Source organism: Pseudophryne corroboree, chromosome 6 (assembly GCF_028390025.1).
Source record: "Pseudophryne corroboree isolate aPseCor3 chromosome 6, aPseCor3.hap2, whole genome shotgun sequence".
Lineage (NCBI taxonomy): Eukaryota > Metazoa > Chordata > Amphibia > Anura > Myobatrachidae > Pseudophryne > Pseudophryne corroboree.
The window spans coordinates 193,410,012-193,437,509 of record NC_086449.1 but is presented as its reverse complement, the minus strand read 5'-3'; the positions used below and the strand labels follow the sequence as shown (position 1 = coordinate 193,437,509).

Genomic DNA, 27,498 nt, shown 5'->3' with positions numbered 1-27,498 from the left:
CAGGGCCACATAATATCTTATGTCACCACTAAGAAAAAACATTCCCAAGCCAGACTGTCCCATGCAACCCACGAAGTTACCTCAACATACAATTGTTAGCTGACCCTTCTGAATCTAATCGACTATTATATAAGGATGCCAAATCGATCACTGAGACTCTTTGTGCGGAGCAGGCTAAATTATTCTTATCATTCCAATCTAATAAATATTTTTGATGGGGTAATCGCCCCGGGAAATTGTTGGCTAACTTAGTGAAAGCCTCTCGGCCTCTAAACCCATCCCATCCATTCAAACCGGTCAGGGCTTCTTGACTATTTTGAAACCCTATACACGGCACCCCCTGACCAGCCCGCTATGGGTTTAGATTTTCTAACTCAGGCAGGTCTCCCTACCCTTTCTGATGATGATAGAGAACGTCTTAGTTCTTCCATCACAGATGTAGAATTGGAGGTAGTGATTAAATCTTTACCTGACCGGAAGGCCCCAGGCCCGGATGGCTTCTCCGCCGCATACTACAAACTTCTCTCCCCACACATTGGGGAACACCTTTCCAGACTCTATAATTCAATCCTCACAGATCATTTGGCCCCTCCTGATTTTAATACAGCTAGGGTGATTGTTCTACCCAAACCAAATAAGGACCCCACCTTAGTTTCTTCGTATAGACCGATTTCCCTTTTGAATCAAGACTTCAAGATTTTTACCAAACTTCTTGCTTTTCCCGCCTTCAGTTGGTTTTGCCTATATTTTTACACCCTGCGCAGACAGGTTTTCTATGCAACAGACATTCCGTTCGTAACATCCGCTCATTATTGGCGGCCATGATTAAGACACATAACTCTCGGGAGACGGGAAACATAGTCCTCGTTGTGACGCTGATAAGGCCTTTGATAGGGTATCCTGGGCGCACTTAAGTAGAATTCTTCAACTTCAGGGGTTTGGCCTGGTCTTTTTACGTGTGTTTTACACCCTTTACCACCAACCACTAGCTTATTTGACTATTAATGCCCACAACATCCATTATTTTACATTACATCGGGGCACCAGGCAAGGTTGTCCCCTCTCCCCGCATTTGTTCAACTTGGCATTAGACCCCCTCTTTCAGCATTTTTTAAAGGAAGATAGATGGCATGGAAATAAATTGAACCATCTGGAACTTAAATTCTTAGCATTTGCCGATGACATCCTACTTTATTTTAGTAACCTCCATGCGGCACTGCCCCATTTGCTTTCCATTTTGAATTCCTTTGAACTAATATCTGGGTTTAAAATTAACAATTCAAAAACCAAAGCTTTGGCCTTTTTCCCCTCTGCCAAAACTGGTTGGGGAACTTCGTTCCCCTTTCATTGGGCATCCGATGATACTATCACCTATTTAGGTATAAAAATCCCTAGTCATCCATCAAAATTGTACACCTTAAATTTCTCCTCACTTCTTGCCAGGACTTATACTGACTTCTCTAAATGGACTCACCTCCCTTTGACGTACACTGGTCGTTGTCATTTATATAAAATGATTAGCTTTCCGCGGTTTTTATATGTATTGCAGATGCTCCCATTGCTCCCGCCTAAAAGTACATTCGCTCAACTGAACAAATCATTGCCCACATTTATTTGGGCAGGTAAACGGCCAAGGATCTCGCTATTCAAATTGCAACAACCAAAGACACTAATTTTAAACCACATAAAACCTCTCAGATATTTCACACATGGTATAAAGGAGGCCTACAATATGTCCATCATTTTTTACGTAAAGATGATTTAGTCCTGTTCACACACTGACAGTTGCTGGAACGATTTCCGTCACTGATGATCCCCTTATTCCCCTTCTTTCAGGCGAGTAGTTATGTACAAAAAGTTCTGTCCACCCTGACTGAGATAGATAGGACCAACTCTTTAGATAGAGCGTTACGCCACGATCCCAATGGTATTTTCTCCACTGCTTTTATATACGCCCAATCACGCCTCTTACTTAACTTGGAATCTGGGGATGTTGGCTTGTTGAGATGGAAGTCGGAGTTCCCAGATCTCACACTGAAATATATTCAAGATGCCACTCTGACTTTAGATAAAACATTGGTTTCGATCTCATATACAGAGATGCACCAAAAATTTTTATATAAGGCTTAATTTACTCCTAAACTGAAATTCCTCATTGGGGATGCCCCAACCTCTAATTGTTTCAAATGTGGCTTACCAGAAGCAGGCATAGTTCATTGCTCAATATTAATACATAAACACACAGCGCTTATATAACCACCAAAAAATCTATTCGCATTAACTGTTTTAATTGATACCAAGTTTCTGCAGCTCCTACTGGTGGTACTGTTCCACCCACTAATTACCAGAGATATAAAAGAACTTAAAAAAGGAGCGCTAAAACAAAGATATACAATCAAATGGAATTTTAATCAATTTATTTAAATACACTCCACATAGAGCACAAAGATAAAATTATAAAGTTATAAAATGTGCAATTGCTTCAATCCCATGCCTTTATTTCAAATAGCCGTCCATTAAGGTTTCCCTTAGTAACAATCCATAGGTCTGCTTGTGACCAATTTGTATCAGCTGTATATTATATGGACACACTGGTCCCTTTAGTGCAATTTTTCACAGTCTCTGTGGTACCACATTAGATGTATGTCCAGAGCAGGGGAGAGGGGGAGAGCGCTGTGTGAGAAGATGAACACCGCGGTATGCTACGACCCCTTTTAAAGACTCCTTCCCAGCCGTAGTATGAATTGCTGGATACTCACGGCCACCGCTGCTCCTATTACACGGGGAGCGGGCCTCCTTTGCCAGGTCCCGCTTCAGCTGTATCCCCGGCCAAACGGCTCGCCGGCCTGCCACAGGTCACAAGATGAAATGTAGAAACTGAAGGCAACGGGATCAGTCAGAAGTGCCCTCCTTACGCGTTTCTCCGCAAATAGGGCAAGCGGTTTCGTCAGAGGAATAACGTAGCTGCAGTGTTGGATCTTTTTATAGCAGGATTAGCCAATCATTCTGCTAATTACCTTAATTACACTCAGATGTTTTTGCTCGGCATGTGTAACTCATTAGTGTATCCACCCAACACATACAATTCTCACTACCAAAAACAAGCATTTATCCATTGCATCATTTCTTAATAATAATCAGCAGTTAATAATTATATTTTCTATTAGTATTTAATAGTTTTTTGGTGGTATATATCTACAATAGTTTCTAAAAGAAACTTTAATAAAAACTAATACAATTCTTAGAACTGACCAGGAGACTAGAATACAAATACTCTCTATTACATATATATTAACGAATCCCTCCACAAGTCTAGTGCAGCCTCAATAGCTCAGAGGGTTTTTCCGCTGCACGCAGCACCAGGGGTAATGGGTTCAAATCTATACAAGAACTATCCTTTGACATACCGTTTATTATATAATACAATAGTTCAATAATTATATCACTATAAAATTTTTTATATAAAAAAGTGAAAAATATAGAAATATATATATATATAAACACGTACATTCTTGTTCCTAAAAATAAACAATAATAAAAAATATAATAAAATATCTTCTAGGAACATCTTATATGTATTCTCTATACACAGAGATATTTATCCATTAGTCATATGTCATAACAAATCCATAACAGCCCACTGATTATGTTTAAATTATAATTTTTAAAAATTATTTTATCCACTTATTGAAGACATAACTATAGGTACTTTTCTGAAAGACAAGGAAAGAGTTTATCGCTCTCGATGGTATAACATATATTGTAAAACAGGGAAGAAAGGGACGGAAAGGGGGGGGGAAGAGGGTGGAGGGAGGGGGAAATTAGGAAGAAGGTAGAGAATAAGGGGAAAGGGGAAGGGGGGGGGGAAGAGGGTGGAGGGAGGGGGAAATTAGGAAGAAGGTAGAGAAGAAGGGGAGGGGGGAAGGTGGGGAAAGGAGGGGGGGGAGAGAAGGATTCAGTTTTTTGTGGGAAGGATTCAGTTTTCTGATAGAGAGAATGGAGTTGGAGGTGTCACAATAAACTAAAAATCTAACAACCCCCTATGTTGTTCAATTCAATATTCTCATTGAGACCACCAGGAGTGAGGGGGTACCCAATGAAAATATCCAGAAAGCCTCTCTTGTACAAAGGCGATTGAATCTGTCCCCACCTCTTGGGGTAGGTGCTACTGTTTCAATCCCCTGAATAGTAAGCACTTCAACTTTACCAGCATGATGATGAACTACATGCCTTGACAGGCTATGTTTTAGGTTCTTCTTCAATACGTTCCTTCTATGCTCAAGGAACCTCGTATTCAGGCTCCTGGTGGTCCTACCCACATACTGTTTCCCACATCTGCAGCTTATTAAATATATAACATATGTCTGTTGGCAATTAATAATAATAATTAATCTCTTTTATAGTTCATTGCTTGTGGTCCTGTCCGAGGGTACAGGCCCTCTGGCAGGCTTTTCAACTATATATTACGAATGAATTGAAACTTCACTAAATCCTGGGCATTTTGGGGTATTTACCCCAAGTCTTCCTTTCCTACATTATCTAACGGTAACCGTATTTCTCTGACGTCCTAGTGGATGCTGGGAACTCCGTAAGGACCATGGGGAATAGCGGCTCCGCAGGAGACTGGGCACAAAAGTAAAGGTTTAGGACTACCTGGTGTGCACTGGCTCCTCCCCCTATGACCCTCCTCCAAGCCTCAGTTAGATTTTTGTGCCCAGCCGAGAAGGGTGCACACTAGGGGCTCTCCTGAGCTTCTTAGTGAAAGTTTAGTTTTAGGTTTTTTATTTTCAGTGAGACCTGCTGGCAACAGGCTCACTGCATCGAGGGACTAAGGGGAGAAGAAGCGAACTCACCTGCGTGCAGAGTGGATTGGGCTTCTTAGGCTACTGGACACCATTAGCTCCAGAGGGACCGAACACAGGCCCAGCCTCGGAGTCCGGTCCCAGAGCCGCGCCGCCGGCCCCCTTACAGAGCCAGAAGCAAGAAGAGGTCCGGAAAATCGGCGGCAGAAGACATCCTGTCTTCACCAAGGTAGCGCACAGCACTGCAGCTGTGCGCCATTGCTCCTCAGCACACTTCACACTTCGGTCACTGAGGGTGCAGGGCGCTAGGGGGGGGCGCCCTGAGCAGCAATAAAAACACCTTGGCTGGCGAAAATACATCACATATAGCCCCAGGGCTATATGGATGAATTTTAACCCCTGCCAGAATCCATAAAAAAGCAGGAGAAAAGTCCGCGAAAAAGGGGCGGAGCCTATCTCCTCAGCACACTGGCGCCATTTTCTCTCACAGCTCCGTTGGAGGGAAGCTCCCTGGCTCTCCCCTGCAGTTACTACACTACAGAAAGGGGTTAACAAAGAGAGGGGGGCACTAATTAGGCGCAGTATTAACAATACAGCAGCTATAAGGGGAAAAACACTTATATAAGGTTATCCCTGTATATATATAGCGCTCTGGTGTGTGCTGGCATACTCTCCCTCTGTCTCCCCAAAGGGCTAGTGGGGTCCTGTCCTCTATCAGAGCATTCCCTGTGTGTGTGCTGTGTGTCGGTACGTTGTGTCGACATGTATGAGGAGGAAAATGATGTGGAGGCGGAGCAATTGCCTGTAACAGAGATGTCACCCCCTAGGGAGTCGACACCTGAGTGGCTGAGCTTATGGAAGGAATTACGTGACAGTGTCAGCTCTTTACAAAAGATTGATGACATGAGACAGCCGGCGACTCAGCCTGTGCCTGTCCAGGTGTCTCAAAAGCCATCAAGGGCCCTAAAACGCCCGTTACCGCAGATGGCAGATACAGACGCCGACACGGATACTGACTCCAGTGTCGACGATTAAGAGACGAATGTGACTTCCTGTAGGGCCACACGTTACATGATTGAGGCTATGGAAAATGTTTTTACACATTTCTGATAATACCAGTACCACTTAAAAGGGTATTATGTTGGGTGAAAAAAAAACTGCCTGTAGTTTTTCCTGCATCTGAGGAATTAAATGAAGTGTGTGATGATGCGTGGGTTTCCCCCGATAAAAACTGTTAATTCCTAAAAAGTTATTAGCATCATACCCCTTCCCGCCAGAGGATAGGGCACGTTGGGAAACACCCCCTAGGGCTCACACGCTTGTCTAAACAGGTGGCACTACCGTCCCCGGATACGGCCGCCCTTAAGGAACCTGCTGACAGAAAGCAGGAAAATATCCTAAAATGTATATACACTCACACGGGTGTGATACTGCGACCAGCAATCGCCTCAGCCTGGATGTGCAGTGCTGGGGTGGCTTGGTCGGATTCCCTGACTGACAATATTGATACCCTAGATAGGGACAGTATATTACTAACTATAGAGCATTTAAAAGATGCATTTCTATATATGCGTGATGCACAGAGGGATATTTGCCGACTGGCATCAAGAGTAAGTGCGCTGTCCATTTCTGCCAGAAGAGGGTTATGGACAAGACAGTGGTCAGGTGATGCTGATTCCAAAAGGCATATGGAAGTATCGCCTTATAAAAGGGAGGAGTTATTTGGGGTAGGTCTAACAGACCTGGTGGCCACGGCAACGGCTGGGAAATCCACATTTTTACCCCAGGTAGCCTCTCAACATAAGAAGACGCCGTATTATCAGGCGCAGTCCTTTCGGCCCCATAAGGGCAAGCGGGCAAAAGGCTCCTCATTTCTGCCCCGTGGCAGAGGGAGAGGAAAAAGGCTGCAGCAAACAGCCAGTTCCCAGGAACAGAAGCCCTCTCCCGTTTTCTGCCAAGTCCTCAGCATGACGCTGGGGCTTTACAAGCGGACTCAGGCACGGTGGGGGCCCGTCTCAAAAATTTCAGCGTGCAGTGGGCTCACTCACAGGTGGACCCCTGGATCCTTCAGGTGGTATCTCAGGGGTACAAATTGGAATTCGAGACGTCTCCCCTTCGCCGTTTCCTAAAGTCTGCTTTACCGACGTCTCCCTCCGACAGGGAGGCGGTATGGGAAGCCATTCACAAGCTGTATTCCCAGCAGGTGATAATCAAGGTACCCCTCCTACAACAGGGAAAGGGGTATTATTCCACGCTGTTTGTGGTACCGAAGCCGGACGGCTCGGTGAGACCTAATTTAAATCTGAAATCCTTGAACACTTACATACAAAGGTTCAAATTCGAGATGGAGTCACTCAGAGCGGTGATTGCAAACCTGGAAGAAGGGGATTATATGGTGTCTCTGGACATCAAGGATGCTTATCTCCATGTCCCAATTTACCCTTCTCACCAAGGGTACCTCAGGTTTGTGGTACAGAACTGTCACTATCAGTTTCGGACGTTGCCGTTTGGTTTGTCCACGGTACCCCGGGTCTTTACCAAAGTAATGGCCGAAATGATGATACTCCTTCGAAGGAAGGGAGTTTTAATTATCCCTTACTTGGACGATCTCCGGATAAGGGCAAGATCCAGGGAACAGTTGGTAGTCAGGGTAGCACTATCTCAAGTAGTGTTGCGGCAGCACGGTTGGATTCTAAATATTCCAAAATCGCAGCTGATCCCGACGACACGTCTTCTATTCCTATGGATGATCCTGGACACAGTCCAGAAAAAGGTGTTTCTCCAGGAGGAGAAAGCCAGGGAGTTATCCGAACTAGTCAGAAACCTCCTAAAACCTGGCCAAGTGTCAGTGCATCAGTGCACAAGGGTCCTGGGAAAAATGGTGGCTTCCTACGAAGCAATTCCATTCGGCAGATTCCACGCAAGAACTTTCCAGTGGGACCTGCTGGAAAAATGGTCCGGATCGCATCTTCAGATGCATCAGCGGATAACCCTGTCACCAAAGACAAGGGTGTCTCTCCTGTGGTGGTTGCAGAGTGCTCATCTTCTAGAGGGCGCAGATTCGGCATTCAGGACTGGGTCCTGGTGACCACGGATGCCAGCCTGCGAGGCTGGGGAGCAGTCACACAGGGAAGAAATTTCCAGGGCTTGTGGTCAAGCCTGGAGACATCACTTCACATAAATATCTTGGAGCTAAGGGCCATTTACAATGCCCTAAGCCAAGCAAGACCTCTGCTTCAGGGTCAGCCGGTGCTGATCCAGTCGGACAACATCACGGCAGTCGCCCACGTAGACAGACAGGGCGGCACAAGAAGCAGGAGGGCAATGGCAGAAGCTGCAAGGATTTTTCGCTGGGCGGAAAATCATGTGATAGCATTGTCAGCAGTGTTCATTCCGGGAGTGGACAACTGGGAAACAGACTTCCTCAGCAGAAGTCTTCCACATGATTGTAAACCGTTGGGAAAAACCAAAGGTGGACATGATGGCGTCCCGCCTAAACAAAAAATTGGACAGGTATTGCGCCAGGTCAAGGGACCCTCAGGCAATAGCTGTGGACGCTCTGGTAACACCGTGGGTGTACCAGTCAGTGTATGTGTTCCCTCCTCTTCCTCTCTTACAAAAAGTACTGAGAATTATAAGACGGAGGGGAGTAAGAACTATACTCGTGGCTCCGGATTGGCCAAGAAGGACTTGGTACCCGGAACTTCAAGAGATGCTCACGGAGGACCCGTGGCCTCTACCTCTAAGAAGGGACCTGCTCCATCAAGGACCCTGTCTATTCCAAGACTTACCGCGGCTGCGTTTGACGGCAGGGCGGTTGAACGCCGGATCCTGAAGGAAAAAGGCATTCCGGATGAAATCATCCCTACCCTGATCAAAGCCAGGAAGGATGTAACCGCAAAGCATTATCACCGCATTTGGCGAAAATATGTTGCGTGGTGCGAGGCCAGTAAGGCCCCGATGGAGGAATTTCAATTAGGTCGATTCCAGCATTTCCTGCAAACAGGAGTGTCTATGGGACTAAAATTGGGGTCCATTAAGGTTCAAATTTCGGCCTTGTCAATTTTCTTCCAGAAAGAACTAACTTCAGTTCCTGAAGTTCAGACGTTTGTAAAAGGGGTACTGCATATACAGCCTCCTTTTGTGCCTCCAGTGGCACCTTGGGATCTCAATGTAGTTTTGGGGTTCCTAAAGTCACAATGGTTTGAACCACTTGAATCTGTGGAGTTAAAATATCTCACATGGAAAGTGGTCATGCTGTTGGCCCTGGCCTCGGCCAGGCGCGTGTCAGAATTGGCGGCTTTATCCTGTAAAAGCCCTTATCTGATCTTCCATTCAGACAGGGCGGAATTGAGGACTCGTCCTCATTCTCTCCCTAAGGTGGTTTCAGCGTTTCATCTGAACCAAACTATTGTGGTACCTGCGGCTGCTGGTGACTTGGAGGACTCCAAGTTGTTGGACATAGTCAGGGCCCTGAAAATATATGTTTCCAGGACGGCTGGAGTCAGAAAGTCTGACTCGCTGTTTATCCTGTATGCACCCAACAAGCTGGGTGCTCCTGCTTCTAAGCAGACTATTGCTCGTTGGATTTGTAATACAATTCAGCTTGCACATTCTGTGGCAGGCGTGCCACAGCCAAAATCTGTAAAAGCCCATTCCACAAGGAAGGTGGGCTCATCTTGGGCGGCTGCCCGAGGGGTCTCGGCTTTACAACTTTGCCGAGCAGCTACTTGGTCAGGGGCAAACACGTTTGCTAAATTCTACAAATTTGATACCCTGGCTGAGGAGGACCTGGAGTTCTCTCATTCGGTGCTGCAGAGTCATCCGCACTCTCCCGCCCGTTTGGGAGCTTTGGTATAATCCCCATGGTCCTTACGGAGTTCCCAGCATCCACTAGGACGTCAGAGAAAATAAGAATTTACTTACCGATAATTCTATTTCTCGTAGTCCGTAGTGGATGCTGGGCGCCCATCCCAAGTGCGGATTGTCTGCAATACTTGTACATAGTTATTGTTAACTAAATCGGGTTATTGTTGTTGTGAGCCATCTATCCAGAGGCTCCTCTGTTATCATGCTGTTAACTGGGTTCAGATCACAGGTTGTACGGTGTGATTGGTGTGGCTGGTATGAGTCTTACCCGGGATTCATATATCCTTCCTTATTGTGTACGCTCGTCCGGGCACAGTATCCTAACTGAGGCTTGGAGGAGGGTCATAGGGGGAGGAGCCAGTGCACACCAGGTAGTCCTAAACCTTTACTTTTGTGCCCAGTCTCCTGCGGAGCCGCTATTCCCCATGGTCCTTACGGAGTTCCCAGCATCCACTACGGACTACGAGAAATAGAATTATCGGTAAGTAAATTCTTATTTTTACTTGTCAAACTGGCTGTGACAGCGAAAAAAATTATACTCTCCCCAGATTCCGTACCCATTGCACTACTCTACCCCAGGCTTTCATTCTTATTTCACTTAGATTGGACCAACACCACACTTCACAAAGAAAAATTGACAGGGAAACATTTTGACACATGGCTGCTATATATTCATACTCTCTCCACGTCACTTAAAGAGGCCTTACGGAAATGCTTCCAAAATACTGACTGGTACAGTCTGGCAGTGTTAGATTCTGGTGTACCGTTCTGATTTTACCCTGGATAGGGATCTCGTTTTTTCCTTCACAAGACTGTACTTTGTATATATTATGTCTATGTCCTACGTTTTGCATATCACTCTGTTCATGCTCTTGATTTTCTTCTGTTGTACTGTTTCTTCCCTTGATTGACTGCTGTAATATAATACAAGACAACTTCGTCTCTGTTTTGAATATTTGTGCACTATAAGTGTATTGACTGTATTGCGTTTGCCTGTCAATAAACTTTTTTGGGGAAAAAATGGCAATATGGCTTGTATGCAATGATCTGCTCTGACACTGAACGTGTCGATGAAACTGACTCTCTATTTCTAGGGTCATTACCCCTACAGAGGACTGTTATGAGCTGCCACCAAAGTGTGCAAGCAGTGTCCGAGCCAATGGTAAACATGTAAACAACCAAATTATTTTACATTAAAGCAGGACCCTTTATGTATATGTGTATATAAGTCTTTGGTGGTTTCTGATACATTTCTGCAACCAAAAAGTTAATTTATTTAATGTTCACTTCAAGCAAGGCCAAGGCCTGCACGGCAGATACCCACCAAACTAAATTAAGAAATGTGAGGGTCTTTCTGGGTGCCGGTAGTTAAAATCTGCAGCTATAACACGGAAACTTTGTTCTCCAGACATCAAAAAGACCTCAATTCTCTTTTGTCAAAGCCATCTTTAGTTACCTGCAACAAAAAAAGTGTTGTAACTTTTGAACCATAATTGCTATTTCAAATCTGTTTGCAGCAATAAACTTTTCAGCAAATTCTGATGTTGTTTGACATGTTACACAATCTCCTTTCCATTTGAAAAAACTGACTTAGATTCAAGATGGACGATTTCAAGCTGTCGCCCATGTTCGGTACATACCCTTAAAGATAGCCCACCTCACCCATATCTTACTGGAGTATTCAGTTTTCCCATTTCCGGCACAGTTTTTGAAACAAAAGGGTGTACTGCGACTTTTGAATCACCCTATAATGTTTAGTCCCTCTCCGTAGATGACCCAAACTTTCAGAGCCTGTTTACAGGTAGGCCACTTTATTACACAGTTTACCAGCTGTATTTATGATATGTGGACCCCAGAGAAGCACATTTCTACTTATGAGTCAGTGGAGCATCTTAAACCACATTCCAACCATGAAGTGCCATGGATATCCTAGAAATCTACACACTCTGGAAGTGAGACTGGTTATCTACACAGCTTAAGTTTTCATTTACATTTTCATGACCGACCCTGCTTTCTTAGAACAAATGTACATGTTGCGCTGGACTTAATGCTCAACCTTTCTGTAGATAACTGGAATACAGATGTCTCCCTACTGAAGTGCCTATTATATGGAAAAGCTTTGTTCTTTGTTACAGTTGTAAAACCTCTCAGAAAGGCCCTCCTGAAATATCTTGTGGTCAGAAAACTGAAAATTGGATGGTAGAGAGCAATGCGCGGCTGTGAACTGCTTTTAGTGGATAGACTGAAAACAATAAAATAGGTTCCACAAGTGCAGTAACCACGTGTGGTGCTTCCTCAGAGGTGGCCAAACCTGAATGCTTATAGTATTGTAATAAATACATGGGGGCAGGTCATATGTTGAATCCGTATGTGGTAATGCATAAACAATAATATGATCTAAGAAAGTGTCCATCTATATTGTACAATTGAGCTTATACAAACTGTATTTTGTACATCTCGCAGCAGTGTCACCTACCAGGTGTACATGGAAGAAATTCTAAACAGCCTGATATTTGGGACAGAGGAAAGGAGTATTACCTAATAGGGAGGAGGGAACAAGGATAACTGATGGGCATTCCTGGCTGACGTTCCCCAAAATAGAGAGAGTGCCAAAAATGGCATAAGAAACAATATTATTTCACTGTAAAGACTGTGGGGGAGATATACATGTTGAGTCTCCCAGATCCGAAAATCTGATATCCAAAATTTTCTGAAATCCAAAAATTTTTGAGCACGACAGAGATAGTGGCACCTTTTGCTTTTTGATGGTTCAGTGAACACAAGCTTTGTTTCATGCACAAAATTATGAAAAATATTATATAACATTACCTTCAGGCTATGTGTAAAAGGTGTTTATGAAACATAAATGCATTCTGTCTTTAGACTTGGGTTCTTTTACCAAGATATCTCATTATGGTATGCATATATTCCAAAATGAGTGTGACATGATATTTCGATGGCCAGGATGCCGGCGGTTACATGACCGTCCGCAGCATCCCGACTTTTAGAATGCCGACAGTTACATGACCGTCCGCTGCATCCCGACTTTTAGAATGCCGACAGGGGACGGTGTAATTAATTTAATTGAAATTTGGCCTAAAACTACCTCAGATTTTAAATCCTGAAATTAGATAGAGAACCAAATCGAACAAATGAGACTAAAAAACTAGACCTGCTCATTTATTTTTGTTATTGAGGAAAATGATCCAATATCACATACTGTATCTGTGAGTGTACTGTATGTGAAACTTTGCTTTCAGCATCTATAATGACTCCTCTTGTGCAGCAATAACTGCATGTAGACGTTTCCGGTAATTGTTGATTAGTCCTGAACATCGCTTGGAAGAATTTTACCCCATTCCTCCGTACAAGCATCTTGAACTCTGTTATGTTGATGGGGTTCCTCTCATGAACGGCAATTGGATTAAGGTCAGGACTTTGACTTGGCCATTTTAAAACTTTACATTTATTCTTCCTTAAACAGTCTTTGATCGAATGACTTGTGTGCTTTGGGTCGTTGTCTTACTGCATGACCCACGTTCTCTTGAGATACAGCTCACAGACAGATGTCCTGACATTTTCCTTTAGAATATTCTGGTATAATTCAGAATTAATTGTCCCATCAATGATGGCGAGTCAACCTGGGCCAGATGCAGTAAAACAGGCCCAAACTATGATACCACCACCACCACCACCACCACCACCACCACCACCACCACCGTGTTTCACAGATAGTGTGAGATTTTTATGCTGGGATGCAGTGTTCTCCTTTCTCCAAACATAGCACTTCTCATTTAAACTTAAAAGCTCTATTTTGTTCCAATAGCCTCTTGTTTTTCCAGGTGATCTTTAGCAAAACTGCAGACGGGCAGCAATGTTCTTTTTGGAGAGCAGTGGGTTTCTCCTAGCAATCCTGCTATGCACACCATTGTTGTTCAGTGTCCTCCTGATGGTGAACTCATGAACGTTAACATTAGCTAATGTGAGAAAGGCCTTCAGTTGCTTAGAGGTTTGCTTGGGTTCCTTTGTGACCTTGCAAACTATTAGACGCCTTGCTGTTGGCGTGATATTTGTTGGTCGACCACTCCTGTAATAATGGTCTGGCATTTTTTCCATTTGTACATAATCTGTCTGGCTGTTGATTGGTGGAGCCCAAACTCTTTAGAGATGGTTTTGTAACCTTTTCCAGCTTGATGAGCATCAACAACTTTTCTGAGGTCCTCAAAAATCTCCTTTGTTCGTGGCATAATGACTTCCACAAACGTGTTGTGAACATCAGACTTTGATAGATCCCTGTTCTTTTAAAAATACAGGTTGTCCACTTGGAATCGGTATGATATACCGATGCCGGCGGTCAGAATACCGACTGCGGCATCTTGGCCATCAGAATCCCAACAGCCCCCCAAAAAGTACCCTAACCCTCCCCTGTCCCCTACCCTAACCCTCTCTTGTGGGTGCCTAACCCTAACCCGCTGCCTAAACCTAACCATCCCCGATTGGTGCCTAACCCTAACCTCCCCTTGTAAGTGCCTAATCCTAACCCCCCGTCCCCGGTTTCTAACCATCCTCTTCTCGTCCCTGCACCCTAACTCCCCATATGCCTAAACCTAACCTCCCACCCTTTCAGTAGAACTTTAGAAAATTCTGAAGGGTTCACAATCTTTCAAGCACCACTATACAGTATATCCCATGCATACAATAATAAGAAGGGACAGCCTAGATTATCAAGAACCACTGATGAGTCATCTGTGTATCGGCGACTGGTCTGTCAATGCTTAAAAAGATTGATAGCAAAGTACATATACTAAATATTCTATATACAGACAGGAAAATAGTATACCGGCTGTCCAAATACATTTCATACAAGTTCTGAAAACTTTATGTGGTCTAATAACACAAGATCTACATTTTACTAAGTGTGATGATGGACAGTAGCCAGTCTCCATCATTTATTTTAATATGCATGAATAACATTATGGTGATTTTATAATGGGTTCTTGATTTTTAAATACTAATATGCGTAATGTTATGTGGAATCAACATGATTATCAAAGATATGTGTTTGTTTTAGATGTTAAACCTTCAAATATGTTGGTGAACACACGTGGACAAGTGAAGCTGTGTGACTTTGGTGTTAGTATACAGGTAAGTCACCTGTAGACTAGAGACCTAACACATCCCCAATTCATCCCCCTTTCCCCCCATAGTAGATAGTGAGTACCTACACCTTGTCATTTACTCGTCACCCATTGTATGTGCCAATGGACACTGCAGGTCCCTCCAGCAGGTGAGGGGTTAACGCGAGTAACAGATGATGTGGTAATTGCTAATGGGATTGCGGCCTCATTAATATGCGTTCTGGGGAGTTAGGAGAAGATCGGTTCTGTCCGCACAAAAGAATGAGGTTGGGGGAGGCTTCCAGGGGAGACTGTTATCAAAAATAATAATAATTAATAAAAATGAATGTTGAGCAAAACAAAGACTGTGAGGTCTGGGCAAGACCCTCCCCCCAAATTGTAATTAATTTCCATCTCTAAACCTCCCCAGAGAGCACCCATCAGGTTGACCCCTGACCTTCCTGTCATGTCACTTTGAATAGGCCCCTTCACTCCCCCTCACTCGGCTAGAGACCGCAAGACTCAGGGGGCCAGCAGCTATTCTGTTTGGCCCCACCTGCTGCACTGCCAGCCTCACTCATACAGGCTTGTGGTATTGTGTGTTTTCTAGCGATGTCTGCGCTGCTCTCCTGCACAGTATGTGTGTGTGTGTGTGTGTGTGTCAGTAGCTTCAGAACATTGTCTTCTCTCCATTCACCATTATATTCTGTTCATCATATCAGCCTGAAGGAGTAGCTTGCATGTGGTGTTGTCTGCTGTCTGTCATAGTGTATTGGTACATCTTGTGGCTACAGGTTTCAATTTCTTTCTGCTTCTCAAGTGTTAACCTCAAGTTTTCTCTATGGGTCTTCCACTTTGCTGTAAACATTCAGGGCAGTAAAGTATACTCTCCAAAATACAATGTACTATGTTAATTTGTGTTGAGAACACAAGTAGTTTGGAGTTTAAGCACTTGCGACCTCTGAATACTTGTGTGTGTGGGAATACATATTATATCCCGGCAGACGGGATACCTACAGCGGCATCCCATCTGCCGGAATCCCGACGGCGAGACAGTGACCCCCTCGCGGGCTCGCTGCGCTCGCCTTGCATTGGGCCCAGTGGCTTGCTTCGCTCGCCACAGGTTCTATTCCCACTCAGTTGGAGGCGTAGACCCACCAACCGAGTGGGAATAGCAAGCGTTTGTCGGGATTCCGGCGTCGGTCTCCTGAACGCCGGGATACCGACAGCCGAGTTATTGACTGCATCCCACGTGAGTGTGTGTCCTACCAAATTGCACAGAACCAGAGGGAATGCTGACAGTCCTATAACAGGCCAGAGGTTTGCCTGAATAGGGAGTTTCTACATTGATAACACTTGCGTAGTTTACAAGTTAGAGAGAAAGCCATGAGTGTAATCATCTTGTGTTTAATGCCTGCAGATAAAAGCACTCTATATATTTTTTATTCTGTGTTTTATATCTTCTCTCTGTTCTCTTCTCCTTTTGTTTGATGGGTGGATTAAATGAAAAATAATTGCCCGTTTTATGCATTTGTCTGTTTAACACCATCGTTCCTTATTTTATTTTTTCAGTTGGTGAATTCTATCGCTAAGACTTACGTGGGCACAAACGCTTATATGGCGGTGAGTCATTGCTCCTTGCGCAGGAAGTAATAGCACTTTCTATAGAATATAGAAACATAGAATTTGACTGCAGATAAGAACCACTTGACCCATCTAGACTGGCCTAAACACATGTACACGCACACACTTACACACTTACATACTGTACTAGGGTTCATTTTTTTCAGTAGCCAGTTAACCTTCCACTATATTATTGGATTGTGGCAGGACACGCAAGCACAGGGAAACTCCACACTAATGTTTGATTAAACCACAAGCACTTTGGGGGAATTCAGTTGCTGGCGATGTGCCGCTGGACACTGCACAGATGCCTGGCTGCGCACATATCGCTCTGTTACTGTAATGCTGGCATCGCAGGTTTTCTTTCGCACCTCTATAGGGTGTGAGATAAAACTAGCTATGTAGATGGATGTGATACACATTCTGTAATGGCAATTTGAGTCCATAACACTGAATTGAATTGCCTCCTTTATAATCTAATTTCACTGCAATCAACAGATGTGTTCAGGATGCTCTTAAAATCTGTATCTGAGCCCCAGGGTGTGAAACAACGTCATCTGGTTACTATTGCTGATTCGTCTCGCATCCGAAACTTTATGCAACATAGAATCATCCTGGATGCTTCTATCAGACCTTAACCTGCACAGTAGCCACCTGTGTTCCACGAGGGGTTAAATATAACTGATCTAGCCCACACATTCAGTGGGACAGTAATTAAATGGAGGGTCCTTTTGATGGCATGAAGGCAGATCCCAGGTGTGCATTAAACGGATTGGCAGATGAAGGGGACATCCATCTGCTAATTACAACAGTGGATTAGATCCAGGAGAGTGGACATCTCCGTCCTATATCCTCTTTGTTATAAAGCAGAGCCTATGTTTAACCCCATACTTGCACTTCATCGAGACACCACTAGCTTTGTTTAGTACCCCTTCTGCAAATAGGCTTAATTACAGGGGCGTACAGTATGTAGCAGCATTTTATGGAGGAGGCTTCTCCTGAATTCTCATAGCAGAGCAGGCAACAGGGAACACTGGGATGATCAACACATTAGGGTCCCAAGTTCTGAGTCTTATTTACTGTTCCTTCCTCTAACAAGCACTGACCTGGATACCCACACAGAACACACTCAGCTGGCACTAATTTCTGAGTTTGTTTTCTAGTACAGAGGCCCCGGGGTTATGAGGATGTGAGCGGCAGTTGGAGGCAGCCAGGTGCATTAAGAGCACAGCATGAATCTGTGTCAGGGGAGCGCTCCTATCTTACTCTTACACTCTGCTGACCTGGACACAGGGAGAATAACTCAGACCTTGACCGCACATCATTCAGGAGACCTAAGTCACCAATAACATCATTGTGTACCTTATTTCTAAATGAACTTTTACTGTATGACCCACTGTTATGCATAATCAAAAGAAATGTTCCGTTCTGCCTGCTGTCCCATTCTCCCAACTACACACATTGAAAGTATGGCTTTATTTTTAGCCGGAACGGATTGCAGGTGAACAATACGGAATTCACTCAGATGTTTGGAGCTTGGGAATCTCTTTCATGGAGGTGAGAATAAGTGGATCTCTTGCTTACTTACATCACATATACAACAGGCACATGCTTACAGAGGACAGAAATGTGAGAAGCAAGGGTTTCTCATTAGCGCTTCACAACCCTTCTCAGTATGAGAGTGGTACGGAGTGTATAAATGATATGTACATCCTGCACAGGGAATAGTCGCAGCTCTGGATGGATGTAAAATAATAATTTCGTATATTTTGAAACCTGATCCCTGGGGCGCTGACAGTGATGGTAATAGTAATAACTCTATTTATATACAGCTTGCCTTGCCAAGGGAAGGCACTGCTTCATTATCACAATGTAAAGGTAACATTTTAAATAAGCAGAAGTCAAGCACAGGAATAAATAGAATTTTCAAGAAATGACGTGGTTGTATGGTATGACTACATGGGCAGGCCACAGTACCCCAGCAATCTGTGTACTCTAACTACTGGCAGTTAGGTCCAGACTATGTATACTGGTACAGGTAAGTGCCCTGTGCACATTGGAGTGGGAGTCCTATAGTACATTATTTACCTGGTCCAGTACGCAATAATTACTCATTCTGCAATACCCTAGATCACAAATGCCAGTAAAAGACAACTCTTTGAGTTGAGCACCGTGTGTCAGTCAAAATGTCCAAACCTTGAGGGATAGGCTAATCTGATTTATTATTGTAGCTGACAAAGAGCTTTAGTACATAGTCCCTCAAAACACTGAGCTGGTGATTTAGAGGTGGATGCAGGAAAGCCATAGGGCACAAGTGGCCAATGGTTTCCCTCTGTGCATATGTTCCGATCACTGGAGTATCTATAATGGGTGCAAGTTATGCGGTGCACACGGGCCCCTGGGTCCAGGGGGGCCCACACACCACAGACCCTGCACCCATTTAATTACTGTACCGCTGGCCTGGCACTGGCTGCAGAGCTGCAAATATCACTGGGAAAATGGCCGCAGCGACCATTTTTTGGTGATTCGCGCATGCACAATAGAGATGTTCACGGACAACGCGTAGCAGGCACCATGTTCCTGGAGACCAGTGGATGTGCAGTAGACTCTGGAACAATGTCAGAGTCTACTCCACTGCTGTAGAGGAGGGGGCCCGATCGGAGCCTGACATGGCCCCCCTCCTCTCTTGATCCATGCAAATTTCAATGGGCGCTTCAAGGTGATAACTGTGTGTATGTGTCGGGGTGGCGGGGGGGGGGGGGGGCATGTTCAGTCGGACATTCTGTATCTACCATAGGGCATGCAATGTCCAATGGTGGGCTGACTATGTCTTAGTATGCACATTGGTGGATTTGCTTCTCAGCCAGTAGGCATGTCAATTGACCTTACATTGGCCATGGCATTAGCATAAAGACTTAATATAAAGTAGCTGCAACAAGAGTAGATGCAGCAGCTGCTGCAGTAGCATCCACCTCTGGATCTTCTCTCTTCTGTCCTGAATAGTTCAAATGGAATAAAAGTAAATACCCCAAGAGATTATGGAGGGCTTGCTCATAGCGACTCATACACAATGGCGTTGAGAAACAACCTGTTAAAAGTAAAGATAAATCCTTGTACTTAGTATGAAATGTTTTCTCATAGTCCCCTGCAGCGTTACATTGTAATGATCGTTAATGCTCGTAACAATGGGAAATTAGTTGAATGAGAATTTGTGTGTGCACAAGTCCACTTGCTTACACAGGGACTGTGTTGGATGCGCCATGGCTGTGTTTGCGTGATGCTACGGAAACCTTATGCTACCACGAAAATCTGCATGGCTTCAAGTGAGAAGCTGCTCTGGTCACAACTGTCCTTATTAGTAGTGCACTTGCACCAGCCCCACGCTAGGTTCTAGAGATCCGCCTGACACTGTGCATAACTCAGAATAACACGGAACTCTAGCTGCACTCCCATGACACTTGCACAAGACAGAACAGTATGTGAGATCCATTGTCTAGTTCATGCAAAGCAAGATCTGGCAAAGATCCAGCCGACTCAGAATTGGAGATGTGCAAAAATGATTGCGTTTGCTTCTGTGCATGCGCTGCATGCTCAAACATATTATTTGCATTAGAGTATGAGATGTTTACCAGACTCTGAAGCTTGGTACACACTTAAATCGCTAACAACATCTCCTGTCAGCCCTGCTGCAGGGCCGACGGTGGATGTAGCTAGCAACCCGCGGGGAGCGCGCATATCATGGATACACACTAGACGATGTACCCAATATGTCACTCTAATCCGTGGGATCGGGTAACATATCATCTAATGTGTACCCAGCTTTAGTGTGCACTGCTAGCACCCGCATATGAGCCCTTAAATGTGAGTATGTGCAATGTATTTTTATAGCACAGATTTGGCGTGTTTAATATGCCCCATGCATGTCTGCTGTACTAACTAGTCAGAGCTGCTGTGTAGGGATGAGGCCAATGATGCCACACTGTATTCGGTATCCAGTGGGGATGCAGCAGGGGCATAAATACAGGACACATCGGAGACAGGTCGCCTCCGGACACCAGCCCTGAAGGGGGCACCCTGATGTCCTCCATTTTCTCATACGTCCTAGAGGATGCTGGGGATGCTTCAAGAACCATGGGGTATAGATGGGATCCGCAGGAGACATGGGCACACTATAAGACTTTGAATGGGTGTGAACTGGCTCCTCCCTCTATGCCCCTCCTCCAGATTCCAGTTAGATTCTGTACCCAGCGAGACTGGATGCACACTGAGGAGCTCTCCAGAGTTTCTCAGGAAAAAAACTTTATTAGGTTTATTATTTTCAGGGAGACCTGCTGGCAACAGGCTCCCTGCATCGTGGGGCTGAGGGGAGAGAAGCAGACCTACTTCTTAAGAGTTCAAGGGCTCTGCTTCTTAGGCTACTGGACACCATTAGCTCCAGAGGGTTCGATCACTTGGTACGCCTAGCTGCTTGTTCCCAGGGCCGCGCCGTCACCCCCCCCCCCCCCCCCCCTTACAGAGTCAGCAGATTGAAGCCGGGTGAGTATGAGAAGATCAGAAGACTTCAGTGATGGCAGAAGACGGCGTTTGAGGTACCGCGCAGCGGCTGCGCTCCATGCTCCCACACTGATCACGGCACTGCAGGGCGCAGGGGGGACCTCAAACAGCACTGGCATAGGCTATAACAGTGCCCAGGCAGTTGTTAAGGGACCCCAGCCAGTATAAAGATTTTTTGAGCGGGACTGAAGCGCGCCATGTAGTGGGCGGGGCTTAGCCCGTACAGCTCTGACCAGCACCATTTTTCTCTTCACAGAAGGCTGCAGAGACGCTGGCCCTGACCTCCACACTGCTGTGCAAGTAACAGGGTACAAAACGGGAAGGGGGGGGGGGGCACTAGTGATTGGTGATTTATTATATATGTAAAAAGCGCTAGCAGGTCTGGCCAGTCTTGTTACTGACTTCAGTACCAGGATAGGCGCTGGGTGTGAGCTGGCAGAACTCTCTCTGTGTCTCTCTGGCAGGCTTTATTGTGGGTCTGTCTCCTATAGCCCCAGTGTCGTTGTGGCTGTCGGTACGTGTGTGTGTCGACATGTCTGAGGCTGAATTCTCGTCCCAGGAGGAGGCTGGTGTGGGGACAGACAGTTCTGTGAGAGTGACAGTGTTTGCACCGCCGACGGATGATTGGGTCAATATGTTAAGTGTTTTAAACGCAAATGTGACTAAGTTGGCTAAGAGATTTGATAAATCTGAGTCTAAGAACCAGACATGGAGGAAATCCATGGAAGATGCTTTGTCACAGGCCCAGACCCCTTCGGGGTCACAGAAACGTGCATTTACCCAGATAGCAGATACAGATACCGACACGGACTCTGATTCCAGTGTCGACTATAGTGATGCCAGATTACATCCAAAACTGGCTAAGAGTATTCAGTACATGATTGTGTCGATAAAAGACATATTACATATCCCTGAGGACCCTGCTCTTCCTGATACAAGGGTCTGTATGTTTAAAGGAAAGAAACCTGAGGTAACGTTTCCTCCCTCTCATGAACTGAACGCACTTTTTGAAAATGCTTGGGAAAATACTGACAAAAAGATAAATTTTCCCAAAAGAATTCCAATGGCATATCCGTTCCCCTCTGGGGACAGGGAAAGTTGGGAGTCATTCCCCACGGTAGACAAAGCTTGATCGCGTCTATCCAAAAAGGTGGCGCTTCCGTTCCCTGACACGGCAGCCCTAAAGGACCCTGCGGATCGTAAGCAGGAAAATACCCTGAAATCCATTTATGTCACTACAGGGTCGCTACTCAGGCCTGCCGTTGTTTCAGCATGGGTGAGTAGCGCTATTGAAAAGTGGTCAGATAACTTGTCCTCTGAGGTATACCCTAGACAGGGAATAGTGTGTTTTTGACTTTGGGTCACATCAAGGACGCTGCAGCATATTTAAAAGAAGCTGTAAGGGATATTGGCCTTTTGGGATCAAGGGCCAATGCCATGGCAGTCTCAGCAAGGAGAGCATTGTGGATTCATCAATGGAATGTTGATGCTGACTCTAAGAAGACGATGGAGTCTTTACCATTTAACGGTAAGGTCTTGTTTGGTGACGGCCTCACTGACCTGGTGTCTACGGCTACCGTGGTTAAGTCATCTTTTTTACCTTATGTTCCTGCACAGCAGAAGAAATTGCCTCACTATCAGATGCAGTCCTTTCGGCCCAACAAATTCAAAAAAGGACGTGGGTCCTCCTTCCTTGCTGCGAGGGGGAGAGGAAGGGGAAAAAGGTCACAGGCTGTGGCAAGTTCCCAGGAGCAGAAGTCCTCTCCGGCTTCTACCAAATCCACCGCATGACGCTGGGGCTCCTCTGCGGGAGTCCGCACCAGTGGGGGCACGTCTCAAGCTCTTCAGTCAGGTCTTGGTGCACTCGGACCTGGATCCTTGGATAGTAGACATAGTAACCCAGGGATACAAGTTAGAGTTTCAAGACGTGCCCCCTCACTGATTTTTCAAATCGGCCTTGCCAGCTTCTCTTCCAGAAAGGGAAATAGTAAGCGCTGCGATACTAAAGTTGTGTCAAACTCAAGTTATTGTCACGGTACCCCTGTCTCAACAGGGGGAAGGTTTTTATTCAAGCCTGTTTGTGGTCCCGAAGCCGGATGGCTCAGTCAGACCGATTCTAAACCTAAAATCCCTCAATTTCTTTCTAAAAAGATTCAAGTTCAAGATGGAGTCTCTACGAGCAGTGATCTCCAGTCTGGAGGAGGGGGATTTTATGGTGTCGGTCGACATAAAAGATGCCTACTTACATGTCCCCATATATCCTCCACATCAGGCTTACCTGAGATTTGCTGTGCAGGATTGTCATTACCAATTTCAGACATTGCCGTTTGGTCTGTCCACGGCTCCGAGGATTTTCACCAAAGTAATGGCGGAAATGATGGTTCTCCTGCGCAAGCAGGGAATCACAATTATCCCGTACTTGGACGATCTCCTCATAAAGGCGAGGTCCAAGGAGCGATTGTTGAAGAATGTTGCCCTTTCACTGACGATTATGCAACAACACGGTTGGCTCCTAAATTTGCCAAAATCACAGTTAGATCCAACAACATGGCTGTCGTTCCTGGGTATGATTCTGGATACAGAATTGCAGAGAGTTTTTCTTCCAGTGGAAAAAGCTCTGGAAATACAGAACATGGTAAAACAGATTCTGAAACTGGCAAAGGTGTCGATTCTCCACTGCACTCGTTTGCTGGGGAAGATGGTGGCGGCCTACGAGGCCATTCCGTATGGCAGGTTCCATGCCAGGGTGTTTCAATGGAACCTGCTGGACCAGTGGTCCGGGTCTCACCTGGACATGCACCGGAAAATAATTCTATCTCCCAGGACCAGAATTTCCCTTCTGTGGTGGCTGCACAGTTCTCACCTTCTGGAGGGACGCAGGTTCGGGATTCAGGATTGGATCCTGGTGACCACGGATGCAAGCCTCCGAGGCTGGGGAGCAGTCACACAGGGAAGAAACTTTCAGGGAAAGCGGTCAAGCCAGGAAGCTTGTCTACACATAAACATTCTGGAATTAAGAGCCATCTACAACGGCATACTGCAAGCAGAACATCTTCTTCGAGGTCTGCCGGTCTTGATTCAGTCAGATAACGTGACAGCAGTGGCGTACATAATCCGCCAAGGCAGAACAAAGTGCAGAGCGGCGATGGCCGAGGCCACGAAGATTCTTCGCTGGGCGGAAAGACATGCCAGCGCTCTGTCAGCAGTCTTCATTCCAGAAGTGGACAACTGGGAAGCAGACTTCCTCAGCAGACACGATCTCCATCCAGGAGAGTGGGGTCTTCATCAAGAGGTCTTTGCAGAAGTGACAAGTCTTTGGGGGAGTTCCTCAAGTGGACATGATGGCGTCCTGCCTCAACAAGAAACTTCAGAGATATTGTTCCAGGTCAAGGGACCCTCAAGCGACAGCGGTGGACGCCCTAGTGACACCGTGGGTGTTTAAGTCGGTGTATGTGTTCCCTCCACTTCCACTCATTCCAAAGGTGATAAAAATTATAAGAAGAACAAGGGTTCAGGCGATTCTCACTGTTCCGGATTGGCCAAAAAGGGCCTGGTATCCAGATCTTCAGGAGTTGCTCATAGAAGATCGCTGGCCTCTTCATCTTCGGGAGGACCTGTTACAACAGGGGCCGTGTGTGTATCAGGACTTACCGCGACTGCGTTTGACGGCGTGGCGGTTGAACGCCAAATCCTAGCCCGGAAGGGTATTCCCAGTGAAGTCATTCCTACACCTCTTCAGGCTAGAAAAGAAGTAACGGCAAAGCATTACCACCGTATTTGGAGAAAATATGTGTCTTGGTGTGAATCCAAGTAGGCTCCTACGGAAGAATTTCACCTGGGGCGGTTGCTCCATTTCCTACAAGCAGGTGTGGATGCCGGCCTAAAGTTAGGCTCTATTAAAGTACAGATTTCGGCCTTGTCGATCTTTTTTCAACAAGAATTGGCCTCCTTTCCAGAAGTTCAGACCTTCGTAAAAGGCGTGCTGCACATCCAACCTCCCTTTGTGCCCCCAGTGGCACTATGGGACCTTAATGTGGTGTTGCAATTCTTGCAATCACATTGGTTTGAACCTTTGCACAAGGTGGAGTTAAAATTCCTTACTTGGAAAGTGGTCATGCTGTTGGCCTTGGCGTCTTCAAGGCGGGTGTCTGAGTTGGGCGGCTTTGTCTCACAAAAGCCCATATTTGATTTTTCATGCTGATAGAGCGGAGTTGAGAACTCGTCAACAATTTCTGCCGAAAGTGGTTTCGTCATTTCATGTGCACTAGCCAATTGTGGTGCCAGTGGCTACTGACGCCTTGGCGGAGTCAAAGTTTCTCGATGTGGTCAGAGCTTTGAAGATCTATGTCGCCAGAACGGCGCAGTTTAGAAAACAGAGGCTCTGTTTGTCCTGTGGGCTCCCAACAAGATTGGGGCTCCTGCTTCTAAGCAGACTATTGCGCGCTGGATTTGTAATACGATTCAGCAGGCTCATTCTACGGCAGGATTGCCGTTACCGAAATCGGTGAAAGCCCATTCTACCAGAAAGGTGGGCTCATCCTGGGCGGCTGCCCGGGGAGTCTCGGCATTACAACTTTTACCGAGCGGCTGCTTGGTTGGATTCAAACACCTTTGCGAAGTTTTACAAGTTTGATACCCTGGCTGAGGAGGACCTTTTGTTTGGTCAATCGGTGCTGGAGAGTCATCCGCACTCTCCCGCCCGTTCTAGAGCTTTGTTATAAACCCTATGGTTCTTGAAGCATCCCCAGCATCCTCTAGGACGTATGAGAAAATAGGATTTTAATACCTACCGGTAAATCCTTTTCTCTTAGTCCGTAGAGGATACTGGGCGCCCGTCCCAGTGCGGGCTGTATCTGCAGTTTGGTTATTGTTACGCTCATGTTGCGTTGAGTTCAGTCATTCTGTGACTGTTGTTGGTCATGCCGTTGCATGCGTTGTTTGTTGAATGCCATGTTGTACGGCGTGTTAGTGGTGTGAGCTGGTAGGTATCTCACCTTAGTTTAAAATAATTAAATAAATCCTTTTCCTCTAAATGTCCATCTCCCTGGACACAGTTCCTATAACTGGAGTCTGGAGGAGGGGCATAGAGGGAGGAGCCAGTTCACACCCATTCAAAGTCTTATAGTGTGCCCATGTCTCCTCCGGATCCCGTCTATACTCCATGGTTCTTGAAGCATCCCCAGCATCCTCTACGTACTAAGAGAAAAGGATTTACCGTTAGGTATTAAAATCCTATTTTCTGCTTTATGCACCACTGCGCAGGAATAAGCAGGGAGCCCAGGGGGCATATGCTGTGTTCTTCCCTCTCCCAGGGCCCCCACCCAGAGTCCAGTCCCAGCCTAGAGACAGAACTCTAGCAAGGAAACAGCACCAATATACATAAAAAGGGTGGGAACAGGCTAAAGTGCATGTCCCTCCCTCTTTTGTTGACCCTTCCCCTTTAAACAGGCAGGACCTGCTGCCTCTGCTTTTGGCTTTTCATGGACCACAATTTAAGGTATTATTCTACCCATCCCACCCACTACACTAGGCAGTGGGCGCGATGCGGGTGGAATATCCTCTCATCCAGGAGCCTGGGTGACTACTCAAAATATTGTGAGAGTAGGTAAGTATGAAGTGAATGCAGGGGGAGATGGGGACCGAGTGTATGTCCGGTGCTGCTGGGGTGTTGGGCGTAAAGGAGGAGGGGAATGTATGTCTAGGTGCCACTAGGGTGTTGGGAGTAAAGGAGAACGGGGTTGAATGTCTGGCTATTGGGGGATGAATGTCTGGGTACTACTGAGGTGTTCGGAGTAAAGGTATGGGCACATGAATATCTGGGTGCCGCTGGGGTGTTAGTAGTGAATGTGAGGGTGGATGTGACTGGGTGCTACTGGGGTGTTGGAAGTAAAGGAGAATGGGGTTGAATGGGTATTGGGAGATGAATGTCTGGGTGCCACTGGGGTGTTGGGAGTAAAGGTATGGGGGGATGAATATCTGGGTGCCGCTGTGGAGTTAGTAGTGAATATGAAGGTGGATGTGACTGGGTGCTACTGGGGTGATGGGAGTAAAGGTATGTGGGGATGAATATCTGGGTGCCGCTGTGGAGTTAGTAGTGAATATGAAGGTGGATGTGACTGGGTGCTACTGGGGTGATGGGAGTAAAGGTATGGGGGAATTAATATCTGGGTGCCGTTGTGGAGTTAGTAGTGAATATGAAGGTGGATGTGACTGGGTGCTACTGGGATGATGGGAGTAAAGGTATGGGGGGATGAATATCTGGGTGCCGCTGTGGAGTTAGTAGTGAATATGAAGGTGGATGTGACTGGGTGCTACTGGGGTGATGGGAGTAAAGGTATGGGGGGATGAATATCTGGGTGCCGCTGTGGAGTTAGTAGTGAATATGAAGGTGGATGTGACTGGGTGCTACTGGGGTGATGGGAGTAAAGGTGAGGAGGGATGAATATCTGCGTGCCGCTGGGGTGTTAATAGTGAATATGGGTTAGGGGGAGGGTGTGTCTGAGTGCTTCTGGGATTGGGATGTTAGTAGTGAA

At 45.9% G+C, this 27,498-nt stretch overlaps 1 protein-coding gene across 2 annotated transcripts in view; it reads left to right on the top strand.

The window, feature by feature from the left end:
• The window catches only part of MAP2K5 (mitogen-activated protein kinase kinase 5), a 270,085-nt gene that overhangs the window by 206,895 nt on the left and 35,692 nt on the right, over positions 1-27,498 (top strand). For both annotated transcript variants that reach the window (XM_063925546.1, XM_063925547.1), the window contains exons 14-16: positions 14,743-14,816; positions 16,361-16,411; positions 17,897-17,968. In XM_063925546.1, the coding sequence (XP_063781616.1) occupies positions 14,743-14,816; positions 16,361-16,411; positions 17,897-17,968 (197 nt within the window). The remainder of the gene's footprint in view (positions 1-14,742; positions 14,817-16,360; positions 16,412-17,896; positions 17,969-27,498) is intronic.